Source organism: Aethina tumida, chromosome 5 (assembly GCF_024364675.1).
Source record: "Aethina tumida isolate Nest 87 chromosome 5, icAetTumi1.1, whole genome shotgun sequence".
NCBI classification, from domain to species: Eukaryota; Metazoa; Arthropoda; class Insecta; order Coleoptera; family Nitidulidae; genus Aethina; species Aethina tumida.
The window spans coordinates 26,128,800-26,143,669 of record NC_065439.1 but is presented as its reverse complement, the minus strand read 5'-3'; the positions used below and the strand labels follow the sequence as shown (position 1 = coordinate 26,143,669).

The 14,870-nt window shown below is 31.8% G+C and overlaps 4 protein-coding genes across 6 annotated transcripts; 1 reads left to right on the top strand and 3 right to left on the bottom strand.

Annotated features, from left to right (window-relative positions):
- Window positions 1-359: 359 nt before the first annotated feature.
- Window positions 360-8,887, top strand: LOC109603802 (actin-binding protein IPP). Of its 3 annotated transcripts, XR_007547975.1 has the most exons (8): window positions 360-805; window positions 1,197-1,480; window positions 1,527-1,801; window positions 1,860-2,100; window positions 2,155-2,361; window positions 2,417-2,774; window positions 2,828-3,147; window positions 8,690-8,887. XR_007547975.1 is itself a non-coding variant. In XM_020020305.2 (7 exons), exons 1-7 carry the CDS (start codon window positions 587-589, stop codon window positions 3,056-3,058), a joined length of 1,809 nt encoding a protein of 602 aa, XP_019875864.2. In that variant the 5' UTR covers window positions 360-586; the 3' UTR covers window positions 3,059-4,438. The 3 variants fall into 3 exon arrangements, 2 of the variants coding, with proteins under 2 accessions (XP_019875864.2, XP_049823065.1); XM_020020305.2 differs by lacking the exon at window positions 8,690-8,887 and having other exon boundaries at window positions 1,533-1,801; window positions 2,828-4,438; XM_049967108.1 differs by lacking the exon at window positions 8,690-8,887 and having other exon boundaries at window positions 2,828-4,438.
- On the bottom strand, window positions 4,519-7,948 carry LOC109603793 (putative acyl-CoA-binding protein). The gene is made up of 4 exons (XM_020020291.2): window positions 7,807-7,948; window positions 5,266-5,282; window positions 4,814-4,928; window positions 4,519-4,749 (listed from the first exon to the last, which is right to left on the bottom strand). The coding sequence occupies exons 2-4, from the start codon at window positions 5,278-5,280 to the stop codon at window positions 4,610-4,612; spliced, it is 270 nt and encodes an 89-aa protein (XP_019875850.2). The 5' UTR covers window positions 5,281-5,282; window positions 7,807-7,948; the 3' UTR covers window positions 4,519-4,609.
- Window positions 8,888-11,065: 2,178 nt separating the features above from the next.
- LOC109603794 (putative acyl-CoA-binding protein) lies at window positions 11,066-12,032 on the bottom strand. The gene is made up of 3 exons (XM_020020292.2): window positions 11,882-12,032; window positions 11,719-11,833; window positions 11,066-11,490 (listed from the first exon to the last, which is right to left on the bottom strand). Exons 1-3 carry the CDS (start codon window positions 11,894-11,896, stop codon window positions 11,363-11,365), a joined length of 258 nt encoding a protein of 85 aa, XP_019875851.1. The 5' UTR covers window positions 11,897-12,032; the 3' UTR covers window positions 11,066-11,362.
- A 91-nt stretch (window positions 12,033-12,123) lies between these two features.
- On the bottom strand, window positions 12,124-14,870 carry LOC109603792 (Bardet-Biedl syndrome 1 protein homolog). The gene is made up of 10 exons (XM_049967109.1): window positions 14,845-14,870; window positions 14,151-14,413; window positions 13,902-14,097; window positions 13,592-13,805; window positions 13,300-13,542; window positions 13,020-13,248; window positions 12,805-12,966; window positions 12,624-12,751; window positions 12,387-12,521; window positions 12,124-12,330 (listed from the first exon to the last, which is right to left on the bottom strand). Exons 1-10 carry the CDS (start codon window positions 14,853-14,855, stop codon window positions 12,124-12,126), a joined length of 1,788 nt encoding a protein of 595 aa, XP_049823066.1. The 5' UTR covers window positions 14,856-14,870.

Genomic DNA, 14,870 nt, shown 5'->3' with positions numbered 1-14,870 from the left:
AATGTATATAGAATATTAAAATAAATTTTAATACTGACCCATGTGAATATATATATATATATATATATATATATATATATATATATAGAATATCAATAAATAAAAACTAATTGAATTTATTACAGATAATAAATTTAAATAGCAGATGTGTAGTGTATCAACCAAAGCAATCGGAAATCTGTAAACAAGAGAATTAATTTAAACATTGTTTACCGTGATTTATATTTATTAATAATTTGATAACAATGCTTATAAATAACCGAAGGAAGAACAATGCATTCATTAACACTAATTTCGACTGGGTAGTTCCAGTGTCCCCCAGCGTTTAAGTTGCCAGCCTGATTTGTAGTCAACACAAGTGTTTTCCATAGTCGTGCGTCAATAATTTATTTGCGTCAAAATCGAATTTGGTATTGGAATTCCTGTGTAATTTAATATAAGATTTGCATTGCGAAATAGAATTGCACGTACGTAATTTTACAATGTGATTGTGATTATATCAAGCGTTTCCTCTTCCGTTTATTTGAAACTGCCTGTTAATAGGCGGGTCTCGCCTTACAGTCGAAAGTAAATAAAAGTGTAATTCATGAGGTTCTTAATAGAGTTTATAATGCCTCCGTTGAAAATAACGAAGAACCTGTCGGAGGTGCCTAAAAACAACAACATATTCACCGAGGAATGCGACAACAGGACGGAACACACATGTAGGAGCTACCTGTCCAAAGTTGTAAACAATTTAAATTTGTTGAGATTAAACAGACGGTTCTGCGATGTTGATATTGTAGCTGGAGATAAAATTTTTCAGGTGAGCCAAACCACATTGAACCACCACAAAATTTGTAAAATATTGATTTTACAATGGTCACTAGTATGAACTAATTATGTTCAGAGTGTGGTCATTAATTAAATGTATGTATTTATCACATGTGAGAATGTAGATTAATTATTAAACTTAATGGTACATTAAATCACCATATGGAAATAGCAATAAGTATATATAATAGGTATTGATAAATGCTACAAAATTAATATGTAGTTATTTACATTAGACATATCTATCAATTCCCATATGCATAATTATTGATCATATAGGGAATTATGCAAATTCGTTAAAATAAATTAATTAAATGGGTTCCAATATCATTAAAAATTGCTGTTGTATTGTGTACTGTGTCTAATTGGAGCATAAATTTCAGGCTCACAGGGCCGTTTTGGCGGCCAGCAGCCCCTACTTCCAGGCCATGTTCACCGGCGGCCTGTGCGAGACGGACAAGCAGTCGGTCGAGTTGCACGGCCTGTCCGCCTACATATTCGAAATCCTCCTCAATTTCATTTACTCGGGCGAGGTGTGCATCAACCAGAACAACGTCCAGGAGCTGATGATAGCGGCCGACATGCTGGAACTCAGCGAGGTCGTCGACGGCTGCACCGAGTTCCTCATGAAGGAATTGCATCCACTGAACGCCATCGGAATTTACAAGTGAGTTTGTGAAACGTTCCGCAGTTCGAGGGTTTTGACTTTTGAGTTTCAGATTTGCGGAAGACCACAACTGGAAGCAACTGAGGAACGCGTCGATAGACTATATAGAGAAGAACTTTCCGAAAATTTGCAACGAAGACGAAATTTACGAGCTGGACAAGGAGGAGTTCATCAACTTCCTCCGGTCGGAGAACCTGAAGATCGAGTTGGAATACGAGATATTCCAGGCGGCGATCAGATGGATCACTCACAACCTTTTAGAGAGGAGACAATACGTTTTCGAAATACTGAGACATGTGCGACTACCCTTGATCTCACCTGGTGAGTTGCCTTACACAACAACTTACAACAAGCTCATTCAATGTGCGATTCTTGTTAGGTTTATTAGAGAAATCGATAGCGCAATGTACTGACGGCAGCTTAAAAATTGCCCTGAGGTCAGTACACTCTGATCTTTTGACGCAGAAGGGCTGCCTGGTGCCTTTGGATGTGAAACCAAGGAAATGTGCCAAAAAAGACATTTACGTAATAGGAGGATCTAAACGAGAACTCCACAGTGTATGGGACAGGGGTCTGGAGATGGATTACGTCTCTATCGAAAAGTTTGACACCTTGACAAGGTAACCAAAATTGTTCATATGTTTTCCATTTAAATCAAAAATTTGAAACTTCAGGGAATGGACAAAAGTGCCTGACATGACAGTCAATCGTTTGGTGCCAGGAGTGGCGTCGTTGAACGGACACATTTACGTTGTGGGTGGCGAAGAAGGCCCCAATATTTTGAAGAGCTGTGAAAGATTCGATCCACAAGAAAACCAATGGACGTCGGTGGCGCCAATGCTTGTGTCACGCTGCGAATTCGGATTTTGTGCACTAGACGGGTAAGCCTCGAATCACATTACATGCTGCAACATCTAAAATTATTTTTTTATACAGCTATCTATACGCAATGGGGGGTTGGGTGGACACCGACATGAGCGGCAGCATAGAAAGATACGATCCGAAGCTGAACGAATGGGAATTGTATGGTAGCCTGCCTGAGCCTAGGTTTAGTATGGGTCTGGTGTCATACAAAGGTCTTATTTACATGGTTGGGGGATGTTCAATGAACGATCGGAATCTCAAGGATCTTATGAGCTACAATCCCATCACAGGCGAGTTTAAAGTCTTACCGTCAATGTCCATAGCCAGATTTCAGATGGGCGTCGCCGTTTTGGATGACTACCTGTACGTAGTGGGAGGTACAAATCGTCAGGATGTACTTAGTTCCGTAGAAAGATACTCATTTGAAAAGGTAAAAGTATAATTATCATAATGCGAGAGTTACACGTAAAATTCCAATTCCAGAATAAGTGGTACAAAGTGCCTTCGTTGAAGGCGGCACGCAGCGGTCCCGCAGTCGCCGCAATGGACGGCCGCCTCTACGTAATAGGGGGCGCCAAGACGCACGCCACCCCCTTCTATCGTGCCCAGTGCACCATCGCCTCAGTCGAGTGCTTCGATCCGCACACGAACTCGTGGAGCGATTGTCCGCCCCTGTCGGAAACTAGGGCGGAGGCGGGCGCCGTGGTTATATGATAAAAATGCGAGGGCGTGCGATTACTGGCGAATGAACGGTAGTGCGAACGCGACGGATGGCGCTAACAGGCTGGCGGAACTATGTGGGGGTAAGGCTTTAGGGACGGTAATGTAAACGGATTTTCAGTTTTCTAAAATCAAATTCGTTTGTCTAGCATTAGTTTTTAAATTTATTTTAGTAAATTCATAAAGTAATTGTAGACTATATTTTTATGTAATTTACCTTTGGCCTGACTTATTCTTTTAGTTCTAGTTTATTAAAGCTGGAAGAATATGTCAGGGTAAAATCACAGAAAATATATATTCCTCTCTCTTTACCGTCTGTATCAAACCACCATATTGTAGAAAACTGAAAACCACGTTTTCATAAATACTGTGAGGATTCTACTCTTGCAGTTATGTAATATAAATTTGAACATGAAAAATACCTCCCAATGTTCCGGTATAACTACGCTACAAAACGACAAAAATATTATTGTGATTAAGAATATTGAATTGGCAAACAGAATTGGTAAAAAAATAACTTTTTAACAGGAACAAAAAGCTTTAAGACAATTAAATCAGAGAGTGAAAAAATTTATATGTCCCGAAAGTCGCGTAATGTAACATTCAAGTTTAAATATTTACAAATTATTCTTTGACTCACTGATTTAATTAGAAGTATTTAAAAACCAGTTGTAATAAAAGAACATTTGAACTTGATTAAACAGTAGGTTATGATGCCTTCTGTTTAATCAGTAAAGAACTTCTAGTCCTTTGAAAACATTTATTTCTCATACCAAAGAAAATTGATTAAACCAACTGTAGATAATACAATAAACTTAATTTAGTCTTTACAGAGTGAACATTTTCAAAATAACCACTAGGGTATGTAATAGGTAATTTGTTAATGTTTTTGTTTGAAAATAGTCTATTTAAACAGGATATTTCCTTTATTATAACAAGCTTTAGATAAGCTTCTAATCAGTACAGCTATGACAAAGCTTTATCAATACTAGTACTGTATAAGAAATGCATGTGATACAAGTTTTTATTAATATTTTGAAGTTACCACATGTCCAGTACATGTTTTTATACTAAATTGAATTTCGATACCAGATTAACTGTATTAAGCTTCTATTCAAGACTAAAACACACATTAAAAACAAGTGCTTGATGCAGTTAATTATTTTTATTTAACTAGTCATGATCTTAATCTCCGTTTTTTATTAATTTTGTGTACGAACTTATTTAAGTATGTTATAGAATATATTATTGAACAATGCTGATGCTGCGTCTAAATGATGAGCACCAGTTATGTTTTTATAAAAATCTGCTTTGCTTTTGTGTATGAACAAATCGTTGGTTGACCAAATATGCTAATAAAATATCCAGAACACAGTAATTTATTTAATTTATATTTAAAAATCAATATAAATTTCAAATAAAATCATGGTTTAAATTAAAATAATACGCTAATATAAAACAATTTTCTTTTATATTACATGTATAACAAAATTTTTATGTATAAAAGTGAAAGAACGTGATGCTTGTTCAGTTTAAATAAATAAATTAGTTGGTTCCCAAAGAGGCGATGAGTGATTCCACTTTGGCAATGTACTGTTCTTTAGCCTTGTCTTGAGCCAGGCCCTTCTTTCCGTTCCATGCGTCCCACTTGTATTTTCCCTTCAGATCCAAGAGACCTGGACGATCTGCAAAGTGCACATTGGTGGTGTAAGTATCCATTTTTATTAATTTATTATTTTTACAACGTACCGGTGTTGACGTCTCCGACGGTACCTTGTTTAAACAAGGCATAGAGTTCAAGGAGATCTTCGTCGGAAGGTTTGCTCTTCAATTTCTTGACATCTTCGGCGGCTTTGTTGAATTTCTGAAATTGTCAATTATGTATAATTTTTTTTATTATATATTATAACTGCTGACTGAGGTGTATAATTTCACCATCAGTTTGAGTAGTTGTCATTACATATTATTTATGAGTCAATACAAAGGAAAAAACCAATATTGAAACTTGAAAATTATACGTTTGTCATTGTGTCGTTGGTAATAAAATATTTAACTACTGACATAGAATTATTTACACAGTACTAACTGAACAAACTTTTATATAATGATCAATGATAAAAACGCAGTTTAAACATTGATGTTCTGATGTGATTATATATTTATTCTCCCACTCTATATTTAAGTAACTTATCGATACTTACTTCGTCGAGAGACATGTCTGGAACAGAAAATAAAATATTAATATCATAATTAGAGAATCGTTGTATACAGTAATTAATGGGTTTGCCATCAATTAATATTTAAATATACCCCCTGTACGTCAATGTTAATAATTTACTATATCTCTCGATTTATTCTCATTGATCCCCCATTTCCTGGGACAAATTAAAGGGAAAGTATGAGTTACGTCCAGTTTTCTATGAAATAATTGGACATTAAAACTTTCCTGACCGTAAATTTTTACGTGTGTACGTAAAATTTTGTCCGTATCATTAAGAGTTTCACCTCGGATTTCTTTAACGGTTTTGTGGAACAGTTAGATGCAGTGTACCAAAACTGGTCATTTTTATGTCAGTCACAATTCGTGTTGTTAATCAAATACAGAACGACGTAGAATTTTGCATAATCCTTATTTATACAATAATATTTGATTAGGTAAAATTGCGTAAATTGTTTTATTTTATATTATATTTAAATAAATACATTTATACATGATAATAAAAAAAATGTTTATTTCATGATGATAATACAGATATTAACTATGCATTTTATTTTAATTAAATTGGTTTTTTAGATGTTTTTCTTTGTTTGTGACGCGTTTAATTATTCATTTGAAAATGACTTTTAGACATGTAAATTTAACATTTTTAAAACTACTAATAAAACCAAAAAATTTATTTAATCTCGGTCCGAGGTCGACAACATTGATAAACTTGTCGTCTGTTTACAGTAAATTTTAAAATTGGAGCTGAAATTCCTCAGCAAAAAATAAGGGTTATAACATACTGAACCAGTTAAATATTCAAATTCAAAATTTGTTCCAATGTAAAAGAGGGTTTTCAAAATTAAAAAAAAAAATGAAACTATATGTGATATTATCAAACACATTAAATTTCAATATTTTGAATGAAAAAAAAATCGAAATAGAATCACAGAAGGTTTTATTTTTGTAATTATTAATATTTTATTAACAAATTGATTGAAAATTCAAGAGGTAAAACTAGAAGTGGTACTATCAAAAAGGTGTTAAGATGAAATATCAATATTTTAAGTGAGGAAAAATCGAAATATAATCACAGGTTTTATTTTTGTTTTTACTAATATTTTATTAAAAAAATAATTTCCTAAGATCAAATTTCAATATTTTAAGTGAGACAAAATTGAAACAGAATCACAAAATGTTTTATTGATGTAATTATTAATATTTTGTTAACAAATTAATTGGAAATTAAAGAGGTAAAACTAGAAGTGGTATTATCTAAAATATTTGATAAGATGAAATTTCAATATTTTAGGTGAGAAAAAATCTAAATACAATTACAGAAAGTTTTATTTTTGTAATTACTAATATTTTATAAACAAATTAATTGAAAATTAAAGATGTAAAACTAAAAGTAGTGCTATCAAAAAGAAGTGACATTTCTATTAAGATAAAATTTCAATATTTTAAGTGAAAAAAAAAATCGAAATAGGTTGTATTTTTGTATTTATTAATATTTTATTAACAAATTAATTGAAATTTCGATAGATAAAACTAAGTGATATTATCAAAAAGGTCACATACTTGTTAAGTTGAAATTTCAATATTTTAAATGAAAAAAAATCACAGAAAACTTAATTTTTAAATCTAAACTATTAATATTTTATTAATAAATTGATGTTTAAACAATGTTAAACACTTCTGATCAAGTAGACATTTTTAAAATTATTCTATCACTTCAAAATTGTTAGAATTAATATTTTTATCTACTTTATATCTTACACTAAACAAATTCTAAAGTTCAAAATTCACCAAAATTTACTATTTGTTTATTACAACATTATCTTAAAATTTGTATAAACAAGCTTAAGATAATTTATAATAAAAAAGCTTTATTGGTGTTATTTATTACCAAGAGTTTAGGTAGTTATTTCTAACTGTGTCACGTTAATTATTCCTGAATTTAGTTTAAAACTGTTTAACTTTACGTCCAAACTGAATTACGCATACAATTAGAATGTAAATTGCAATTATATGATAATGATCGAACAACGAACAATTGTTATTGAAGCAAAACCATGTTTTTACTTCATTATTATGCATTTTCTGATAATTATAAAAAGTACTTATGTCTTTAATGTTGTTTAGCAACAATAGAAAGGTAACTAGAAACAATTAACGTATTAATTCTTGTCGCCAGATTACTGTTCAATGCAAATAAAAAAATTAACGTGAACGAAATGAGTTATTGATCAGACTTTTTTTGTCAAAATTGAGCACGATTAAAAAAAATTACATAATTTAATAAAACAATACAAACTGAACGTCGCATTCTTGAAAACTGGAAAACCGGTAATCGAGTCTCGCTTCATTAGCCCGAAACCGTAACGGAAACGGGACAATCCCAAGTCCCGTTAGGAGAGCCGAAAAGGTCGAAAAATTTTTTGGATTGTGTGCAATTTTTTTCAAAATAAATCTGACATAACCTAAACGCCCGCACTAGCACATAACCAAAGCCAACTTGACACGCACGATTACTCACTTTGTTGTTTTATTTTATTTTTGGGGGAGACCTGTAGCACGAATTATACCGCTACTAACAAACAGTTGACCGCTGAATGCGGCTGGAAGGTTAAACCACAGAATATATACGCTGTCGTTAAAGTGGCTTGATTTTAGCCGGGAGTGTGACGTGTTCGTGTTTGATGATAGGAGCGTGTCCCCCCTCAAACCGGACAATCTCACCGTTGATGTTGTCCGCAGGAAATTTCCAATACTTCCAAAACAAACGTTATTTGTACATTCCTGCGAAGCTTCCCTCATTAAAACTGCCTTTAAATTGATGTAGAATTAAAAGCTGCAACGGAAACTTCCGTTAAAGCTAAAAAAAAAGGTAGCATGAAATGGCAATTATTAAAAAATATTTAAATTTATCAGTTTATCAAGATATTATGCTGAATTTTCATTTTGTATGTTTTAATCAACATAAATTAAAGCAATATTTGTCCTTTTAACTATTAAATTAGGCTAAAACTAATCAGATTTATTTCTAAAACAAGATTTTATCAATTTATTTCCTACACTCATTGAATCATTTTACGTAATGAAATATCGCTAAACTTAATGAATAATTAAGATCGCCTGTTTCTAATCAATCGTTAACCGTTTGATACGTACAATATAATATTTCCTGCTTTGTCCGTGACTCGAACATTTTCTCAAAATTAAAAATTATTCTCCCGGTCACATTTATTTTATTTTTTATTTGGGGTATTTCCACATCAGATAAACTGGTTTAAGTATCTACATATTTTTTAAAAGGCTGCAACTGCATTTTGTTATCTGCGATCTGATCTCACTAATACACAAGTTTAAAAAATGTCTCATAACTTTTTTGTTTGAATTTAATTTCTCATGAGTTTAAGGTGGTTTTGGCCAGCACAGAGCCCAGATCCCAATCCAATTTGAAACCTTCGAAATGAAATCGATTGAGAAATCCATGCAAAAAGAATGTCAAATTTGAAGGAACTCTACGCAGAAATTCGAAATCAGTGAAAAGAAACAATTATATTGAGAAATTATTAAAAATAATGTATATGCTACTAGACACTAAATAAAGGAGAGCTAAATATACGTAAGATGTTTTTATTTTTGACCCTTAAATTTTTTTTAAATATTAATAATATTAATTAATATTGCCATATTGTCGTTATCAAACATACTGTCAAGACAAACGAAAATTTCTCAAGTTGCTCTACATATAAACGATAATGTATAGAGAATCAAAGTCCACTTTTAAAACAAAATTTGATTTTTTATTTCGAGATAACATGTTTATACAACGTATCTGACAATTATAATTGTCTGTAAAATGCTAAAATAAATTAAACTTTTAAAAAATTTTTATTAAATTTTATACTGACTTAAATTTTTTATTGATAAATTGTGAAGGACGTAACAATTTCGTATTAAAACAGAAATTTATTTATATTATTTTAATTGTTAAAAATTTTAATAAACATCTAATTGACATTTACGTAATCGTAATTACTAATGTTAAAAATGAATTAACAAATTCGAAACTTTACTAGTTCTTTTAATTGTTTAATTGTTAAATTGTCGTTAGCAAAAGTATGACTTTATTTGTATTTTTCATGATATTTAATATTCTTGAATATTATTATTATATATGAATAGAAAAATAGAATATAAATTGCCAAATTTAACAAAAAAACTATAATATATTTATCCTGTATTTTAGGTACAAAAGATATTTTTTAAGAGATACTTAAAGAAAAAAATGAAAGAAAAGACGTATAAGGAATATTCAAAGACTATTTGAAGCTGTTGACTTTTTATAAAAATTTAATTGTGGAGTCTTAATTCATAATTTCTTTCTAAGGAAGACTAAAAAGGTCTAAATTAAAACATTTATGGCATCTTGTACAAATCTATAGATTAAAAATGATGTATTTGCCATACTTCGGTATCTCAAAGAATTGTCTACAAATATTATTGCGTCAAAATTAAAATTTCTCATTTCGATATCTTAAAAATAAAACTTGCATGAAGTAAGTGATTTATCAAGGTTTTTTTATATTTTAATGTGAAATTGATGAATAATTTAACAGCCAGAATATAGAAAATTGTACAGGCTTCAGTTTCTACATTTTATAAATTTTTGCCAAGAATTACTTGCGTCGTTCCTTATCCTTGTATGTCTAACACTTGAACAATTACACATAATTATTTTACAAATTACAATGCAATAAATCGACAGACGGATACAAATACACTTATTTTTGTAAGGTGAGTGCAACTGTTAATAAGGTTTTTACTATGTTACTGCTGTCACACCAGTGGTGGAAAATACCCTTTGTGGATTTTCAGAAATGTTAAAAAAAATTAATATTTGTTATTTACACAATTTGTAAAACTATAATCTTATTGGAATTATTATTTAGCAATTCTATATTATGTATGTCTTTACAATTAGTGATATATTGGACTTCGAATACCATTTTTATTATATTTTTGTGGTTTTAAGTGTGGTTTGTGGTTGCAAATAAAATATTATGTAATTTATGTCATTTTCATCAGTTAAATTTATATTTTTGTAGGATTTATTATAGAATTATTACAAATAATATTTTATAAATAGTATTATTCATTAGACTAGTCAGGATTGCCAGTGTCGTTTAAAATTAAGTGAACAATGTGTACCTATCAGATTTAAACATTGGAACCTGTCATCGTATGAGGTGAAAAAGTCCAAAGATCAAAAATTATATTCAAATATGACAAAAACAAAAAAGACGTCCTATATCATAGTTAATTACTCCTTAGTCATCTAGAATAGTCAATAAAATTGCGATTAACCGATGCATTTAAGTCATTTAAATGTGTTTAATCAATCTTTGTCAATTTACTGTCCACAAAATTATTAATTAAAATTTGATTCATAAAGCTATAAACGTTTTTTTTTTTTGTATAAAAAAACGTTTGGGTATCTTGTCACTTCTGTTAAGGTCTTAACGAAGCATGTACAGCAAATCTATTTGCACATTATTTGGGTGCACCCTGTATAACATGTTCTGCTAGACATCAACGACAGAAAATATAAAAATATAATTAACTTAGATAGTATCAATCATTAATACCCCAACTGTGCAAACACAGCCTGTTTTTGTTCTTATCTTTAATTTAGTCTGATGAAACAATTAAGTTGTTACAATTTTTTAAAATCTTCCACATCAACACAATTCCTTTTTTCCGTAAAAAATGTTAAAAAATAAAAATAATTGCGTAGAGACATTTTTATTCAGTAAAAGCACATGGTGATAATAACAACAAATATTCAACAAAACCGGAAATCTGACCATTAATTAATTAACCAAATTATAATCACAAAAAACCTAAATTATATAAAATTTTTCGGTAAACTAATACAAATTATAATCTGCATAAATAATTTAACAAAATTAAATGTAGAATATTTTAAAATTCAAGGTGATTTAACGAAGTGATTGCATGTGTGTTGATTGTTTTCCTGTTCAGTAATTGTGTTAGTTCTATGCTTTACTACAGTGTCGAAAGGCCTAGGCGTAAGTCGGTGCCAAAGACTTCACTTTTGCGATGTACTCCTCCTTAGCTGTGTTACCGCTCATCCCTTTCTTCTTGTTCCACGCCTCCCATTTCATTTTTGACTTTGCATCAGACGGTTTCGCTACAAAATTTGTCTTATCATTAAGTAGACTATTGTATATTGATTAAATCTAATCTTGATAATAAATTACAAAGTGGTGTGACGCGACGATTTAAGATTTTAATCTAGATCGATTTGAATTGAAAAATAAAGGTAGACTATATAAAAATTATAATGGTCGTAATACTTTTTATCACTTGTGCAAGCTTTTGTCAATAGGAATAGTTTTTATATAATATCAGTACTTACGAATATTTGTATCTCCCACTGTGGCCTGTTTATACAAAGAATAAATCTCCAACATTTCTGAGTCAGGTGGCCTTTTGGTAAATTTTTTAACTTCCTCGCAAGACGTCTTGAAATTCTGTGAAAACAAATTTCTATATTACGTATTTCATATTTATTAACTTACCGCGTCCAAAGACATTTCCTACAACAAGCTCCTTCTTAACTTACTGATGGTATTTAACATTCAATACAAAAAAAAATCCTTATATATCAGCAGGGCACTTTATTATGTACAAATACAACTAGTACTTTATAGTTTTAAAGTAAAAATTACATTCAACTTCATAAATTGACAGTTTACGTGGCTCAAAATTTGACATGTGTCAACGATAACTTCTGTATCTAATTATGTAGAATGAACTCAAATTATACAGCAAAGGGTAATTCAGTGGGTGGCATATTTATGGTGGCAGCTAACACAGGTTGCGATTGACCTTTTCTGGTCACGAAAACTCTGATAATATTTCCATTTTGAGGTACGTTATAATTTTGGTTATCAGTCGGCTCCTCAGATAAAATTTCTTCTACTTTGGTCTCAATTTTAAACGACAAACCAGGCGGGATTAACGGAACCTAGAAATGTTCATTGATGTTAATTCTTCAAATCTAGGGTTAGTTATTAAGTTTACCAAGTTAATGTAGGACGATAATGTGTACAAAGTTGGTTTGGTGTGGTATGTAATGGAGAAACCTGTTAAACATTTTTCACAGTTCATGTTTTCTAGTGTTAAAATTAAGGTGAATTTTGGACCCAATCCCAGAACCTAGAAAAATACTTTTTATTGTTTAATATTTCTACATATTAATGGGTAAACCCCAAGGCAATTAACGGGATTTCTGATTAGAGGTTTTTGGAGAAGTTGTACCTGTGCAGACAATTTGATTTGTTCCTTCTCGTTTCCAACTCCAGATTGATCTGAAAGTGTCTGAACCAAAGCTCTAGCTGAAGTCAAGCGCAACCTAATCAGATCCTGCTGGAAATTCTGATGCATCTCTAAAATATTAAACCTAATAAATGTATCCTGAACAACAAATAGACAGAAGTACCAATAGGATTCTGCTTTTCTCTCATGCTTTGCTCCAAAAACAACTTGCTCCTTTTGGGTAATGGCAAAGGTTTGCCTTGCAAAGCTGGTGAACTTTGAGAGTCTTGACTATTCAAATTGAAATCAGCCGTTCGTTTTAAGATTTTAAAGTTAATTGTGCCAGCTAAAGTAAAGTAAATTAATAGAAAATGGTACACGAAACGTATCCGGTCAAACCTGTAGTAATAACGACCATAACATGTTCCTCTTGTCCCAGTTGCCCGAAAGTAATTACGGAAGGCGTATCTGGCACAGATGTGTAATCGACAGGATGTCTCCCTTGATACAAGTGAATCGAACCGCCTTTTAAACCCACCGCCACCAGATGGGTGCTCAGGTGGTTCAAAGTCACCAAACTAAGACACGATACGGAGTTGATCATTTTAGCCGACCACAATCTTTGCCCCTGTAAAATATAATGAGTGATTAATTGAAACGTGGGGGTGAGTATTCTTACTCTTTTGGTGTAACAGTGTAACATTTTATCAGTGGTGGCCAAAATGATAAAATTATCCCCCGGCTTAATAACCATGTCCACTATGTCGGTGGTGAGTTGAATGATGCTCTTCCCTTCAAGCCAGCCTCTTCTCAGTACGCAAACGTGGCCTTCCCGACATGCAGCAACAATACGATATTCCACGTCAAACAGACCTGTACTTTTCAAAATGCTTGGGGTAGCTTTCAAATTGCAAGTGTTGGCCTAAAATAACTCTTTAAATTTCTGAATAATTTCAGCCAAGTGTTCGTACCTGGTGCAACACTGAAAAAGTTTGGGGGTCTAAAAAATAAATGTGCCCACTTTCGGTTGCCAAAACAGGGCAAGAAATTCCGTGTTTGTCGTGTGTTGTCCTGTTCAACGACGTCATACATGTTATGGGGGACGTTTTTGTGGGTTCAGTTGATACGTATTTACCAATAAACTCGTCCACTTTGTTTTTTGGTTCGTTTAAAAGTTGTTGTGATCTGGAAAAAAACCCATTTATGTATTAAATTACTGTTAAACAAATGATAATTGATTAATTAATTGTTTTACGTAACTGTTGGGTAAAATGAACCAACCTTGGACTTAATAAATTGTAAGGCACCGTTTTCAGGTCGTCGATGTATTTTTCGAAGTCACAGTTCGGTTCCTCCCTAAACTTTTTCCAAATTTCAGACTCCAGAGGGGTAAGGGGTATTGGTGGTACGTTGAACTTGTAAAACGGTTTGTTGTTCTTAAAGATGAACAGATCCGATCCGCAAGCCACAGCGACGGCTGAAAAAGTCTTTTTTCATTCCATTTCTGATTGACAATTAAACGTAGTTTACCAGGGATTCTTGGTTCGATCTCATCAGTGTAGACACTGATGACAGAACTGGGTATATCCTGGAGGATCTGATCAGAAGTGAGCAGAGTGCCTTTGTAGACTTTTAGTCTGCTTCTGGTGTCTTGTTCCAGCTTTATGTCGGTTATGACTAGTCTATAATCTCCATCACCAACAACGTCTGCCAGAATTGCGTTTCCGGGTAAGGTGGTGAGACCTGCAGACCTGTCGGAATGGGCTTCCAACCATCTCGAGATATTTAACTCACTGAAAATTGTGTATATAATTATAAGAATAAACTGGAGATTTTTATTAAATACTTATAAATTATAGTTTATGCATTTTTAGAGAAAATTATCAATTTTTAATAATTACATTTTATTATATGTTATAAATAAAATATTTTAATTTCACGATAATGAGTAATTTATTGTCAATTACGTATTTAAATGAAACAATAAACGCATTCAATGACATTTATTACTAACTTTTGAATTAATATCTCAATAACATTGTAATATAACCTGTATCTTATGCAACCCAGATAACTCCGTTTAATATTAAGCTTCTCTATTATGGATATTTGTATAAATATGTTTCTAAAGAGACAATTTAACGATATTTTAAATCATATCTGTAGCATACAAGTATGTATTGTGTGTAATTTAGTTAAAAATAATTTAAATGATCTTACTAACCTTCTACTCATTTCACCCACATGTAG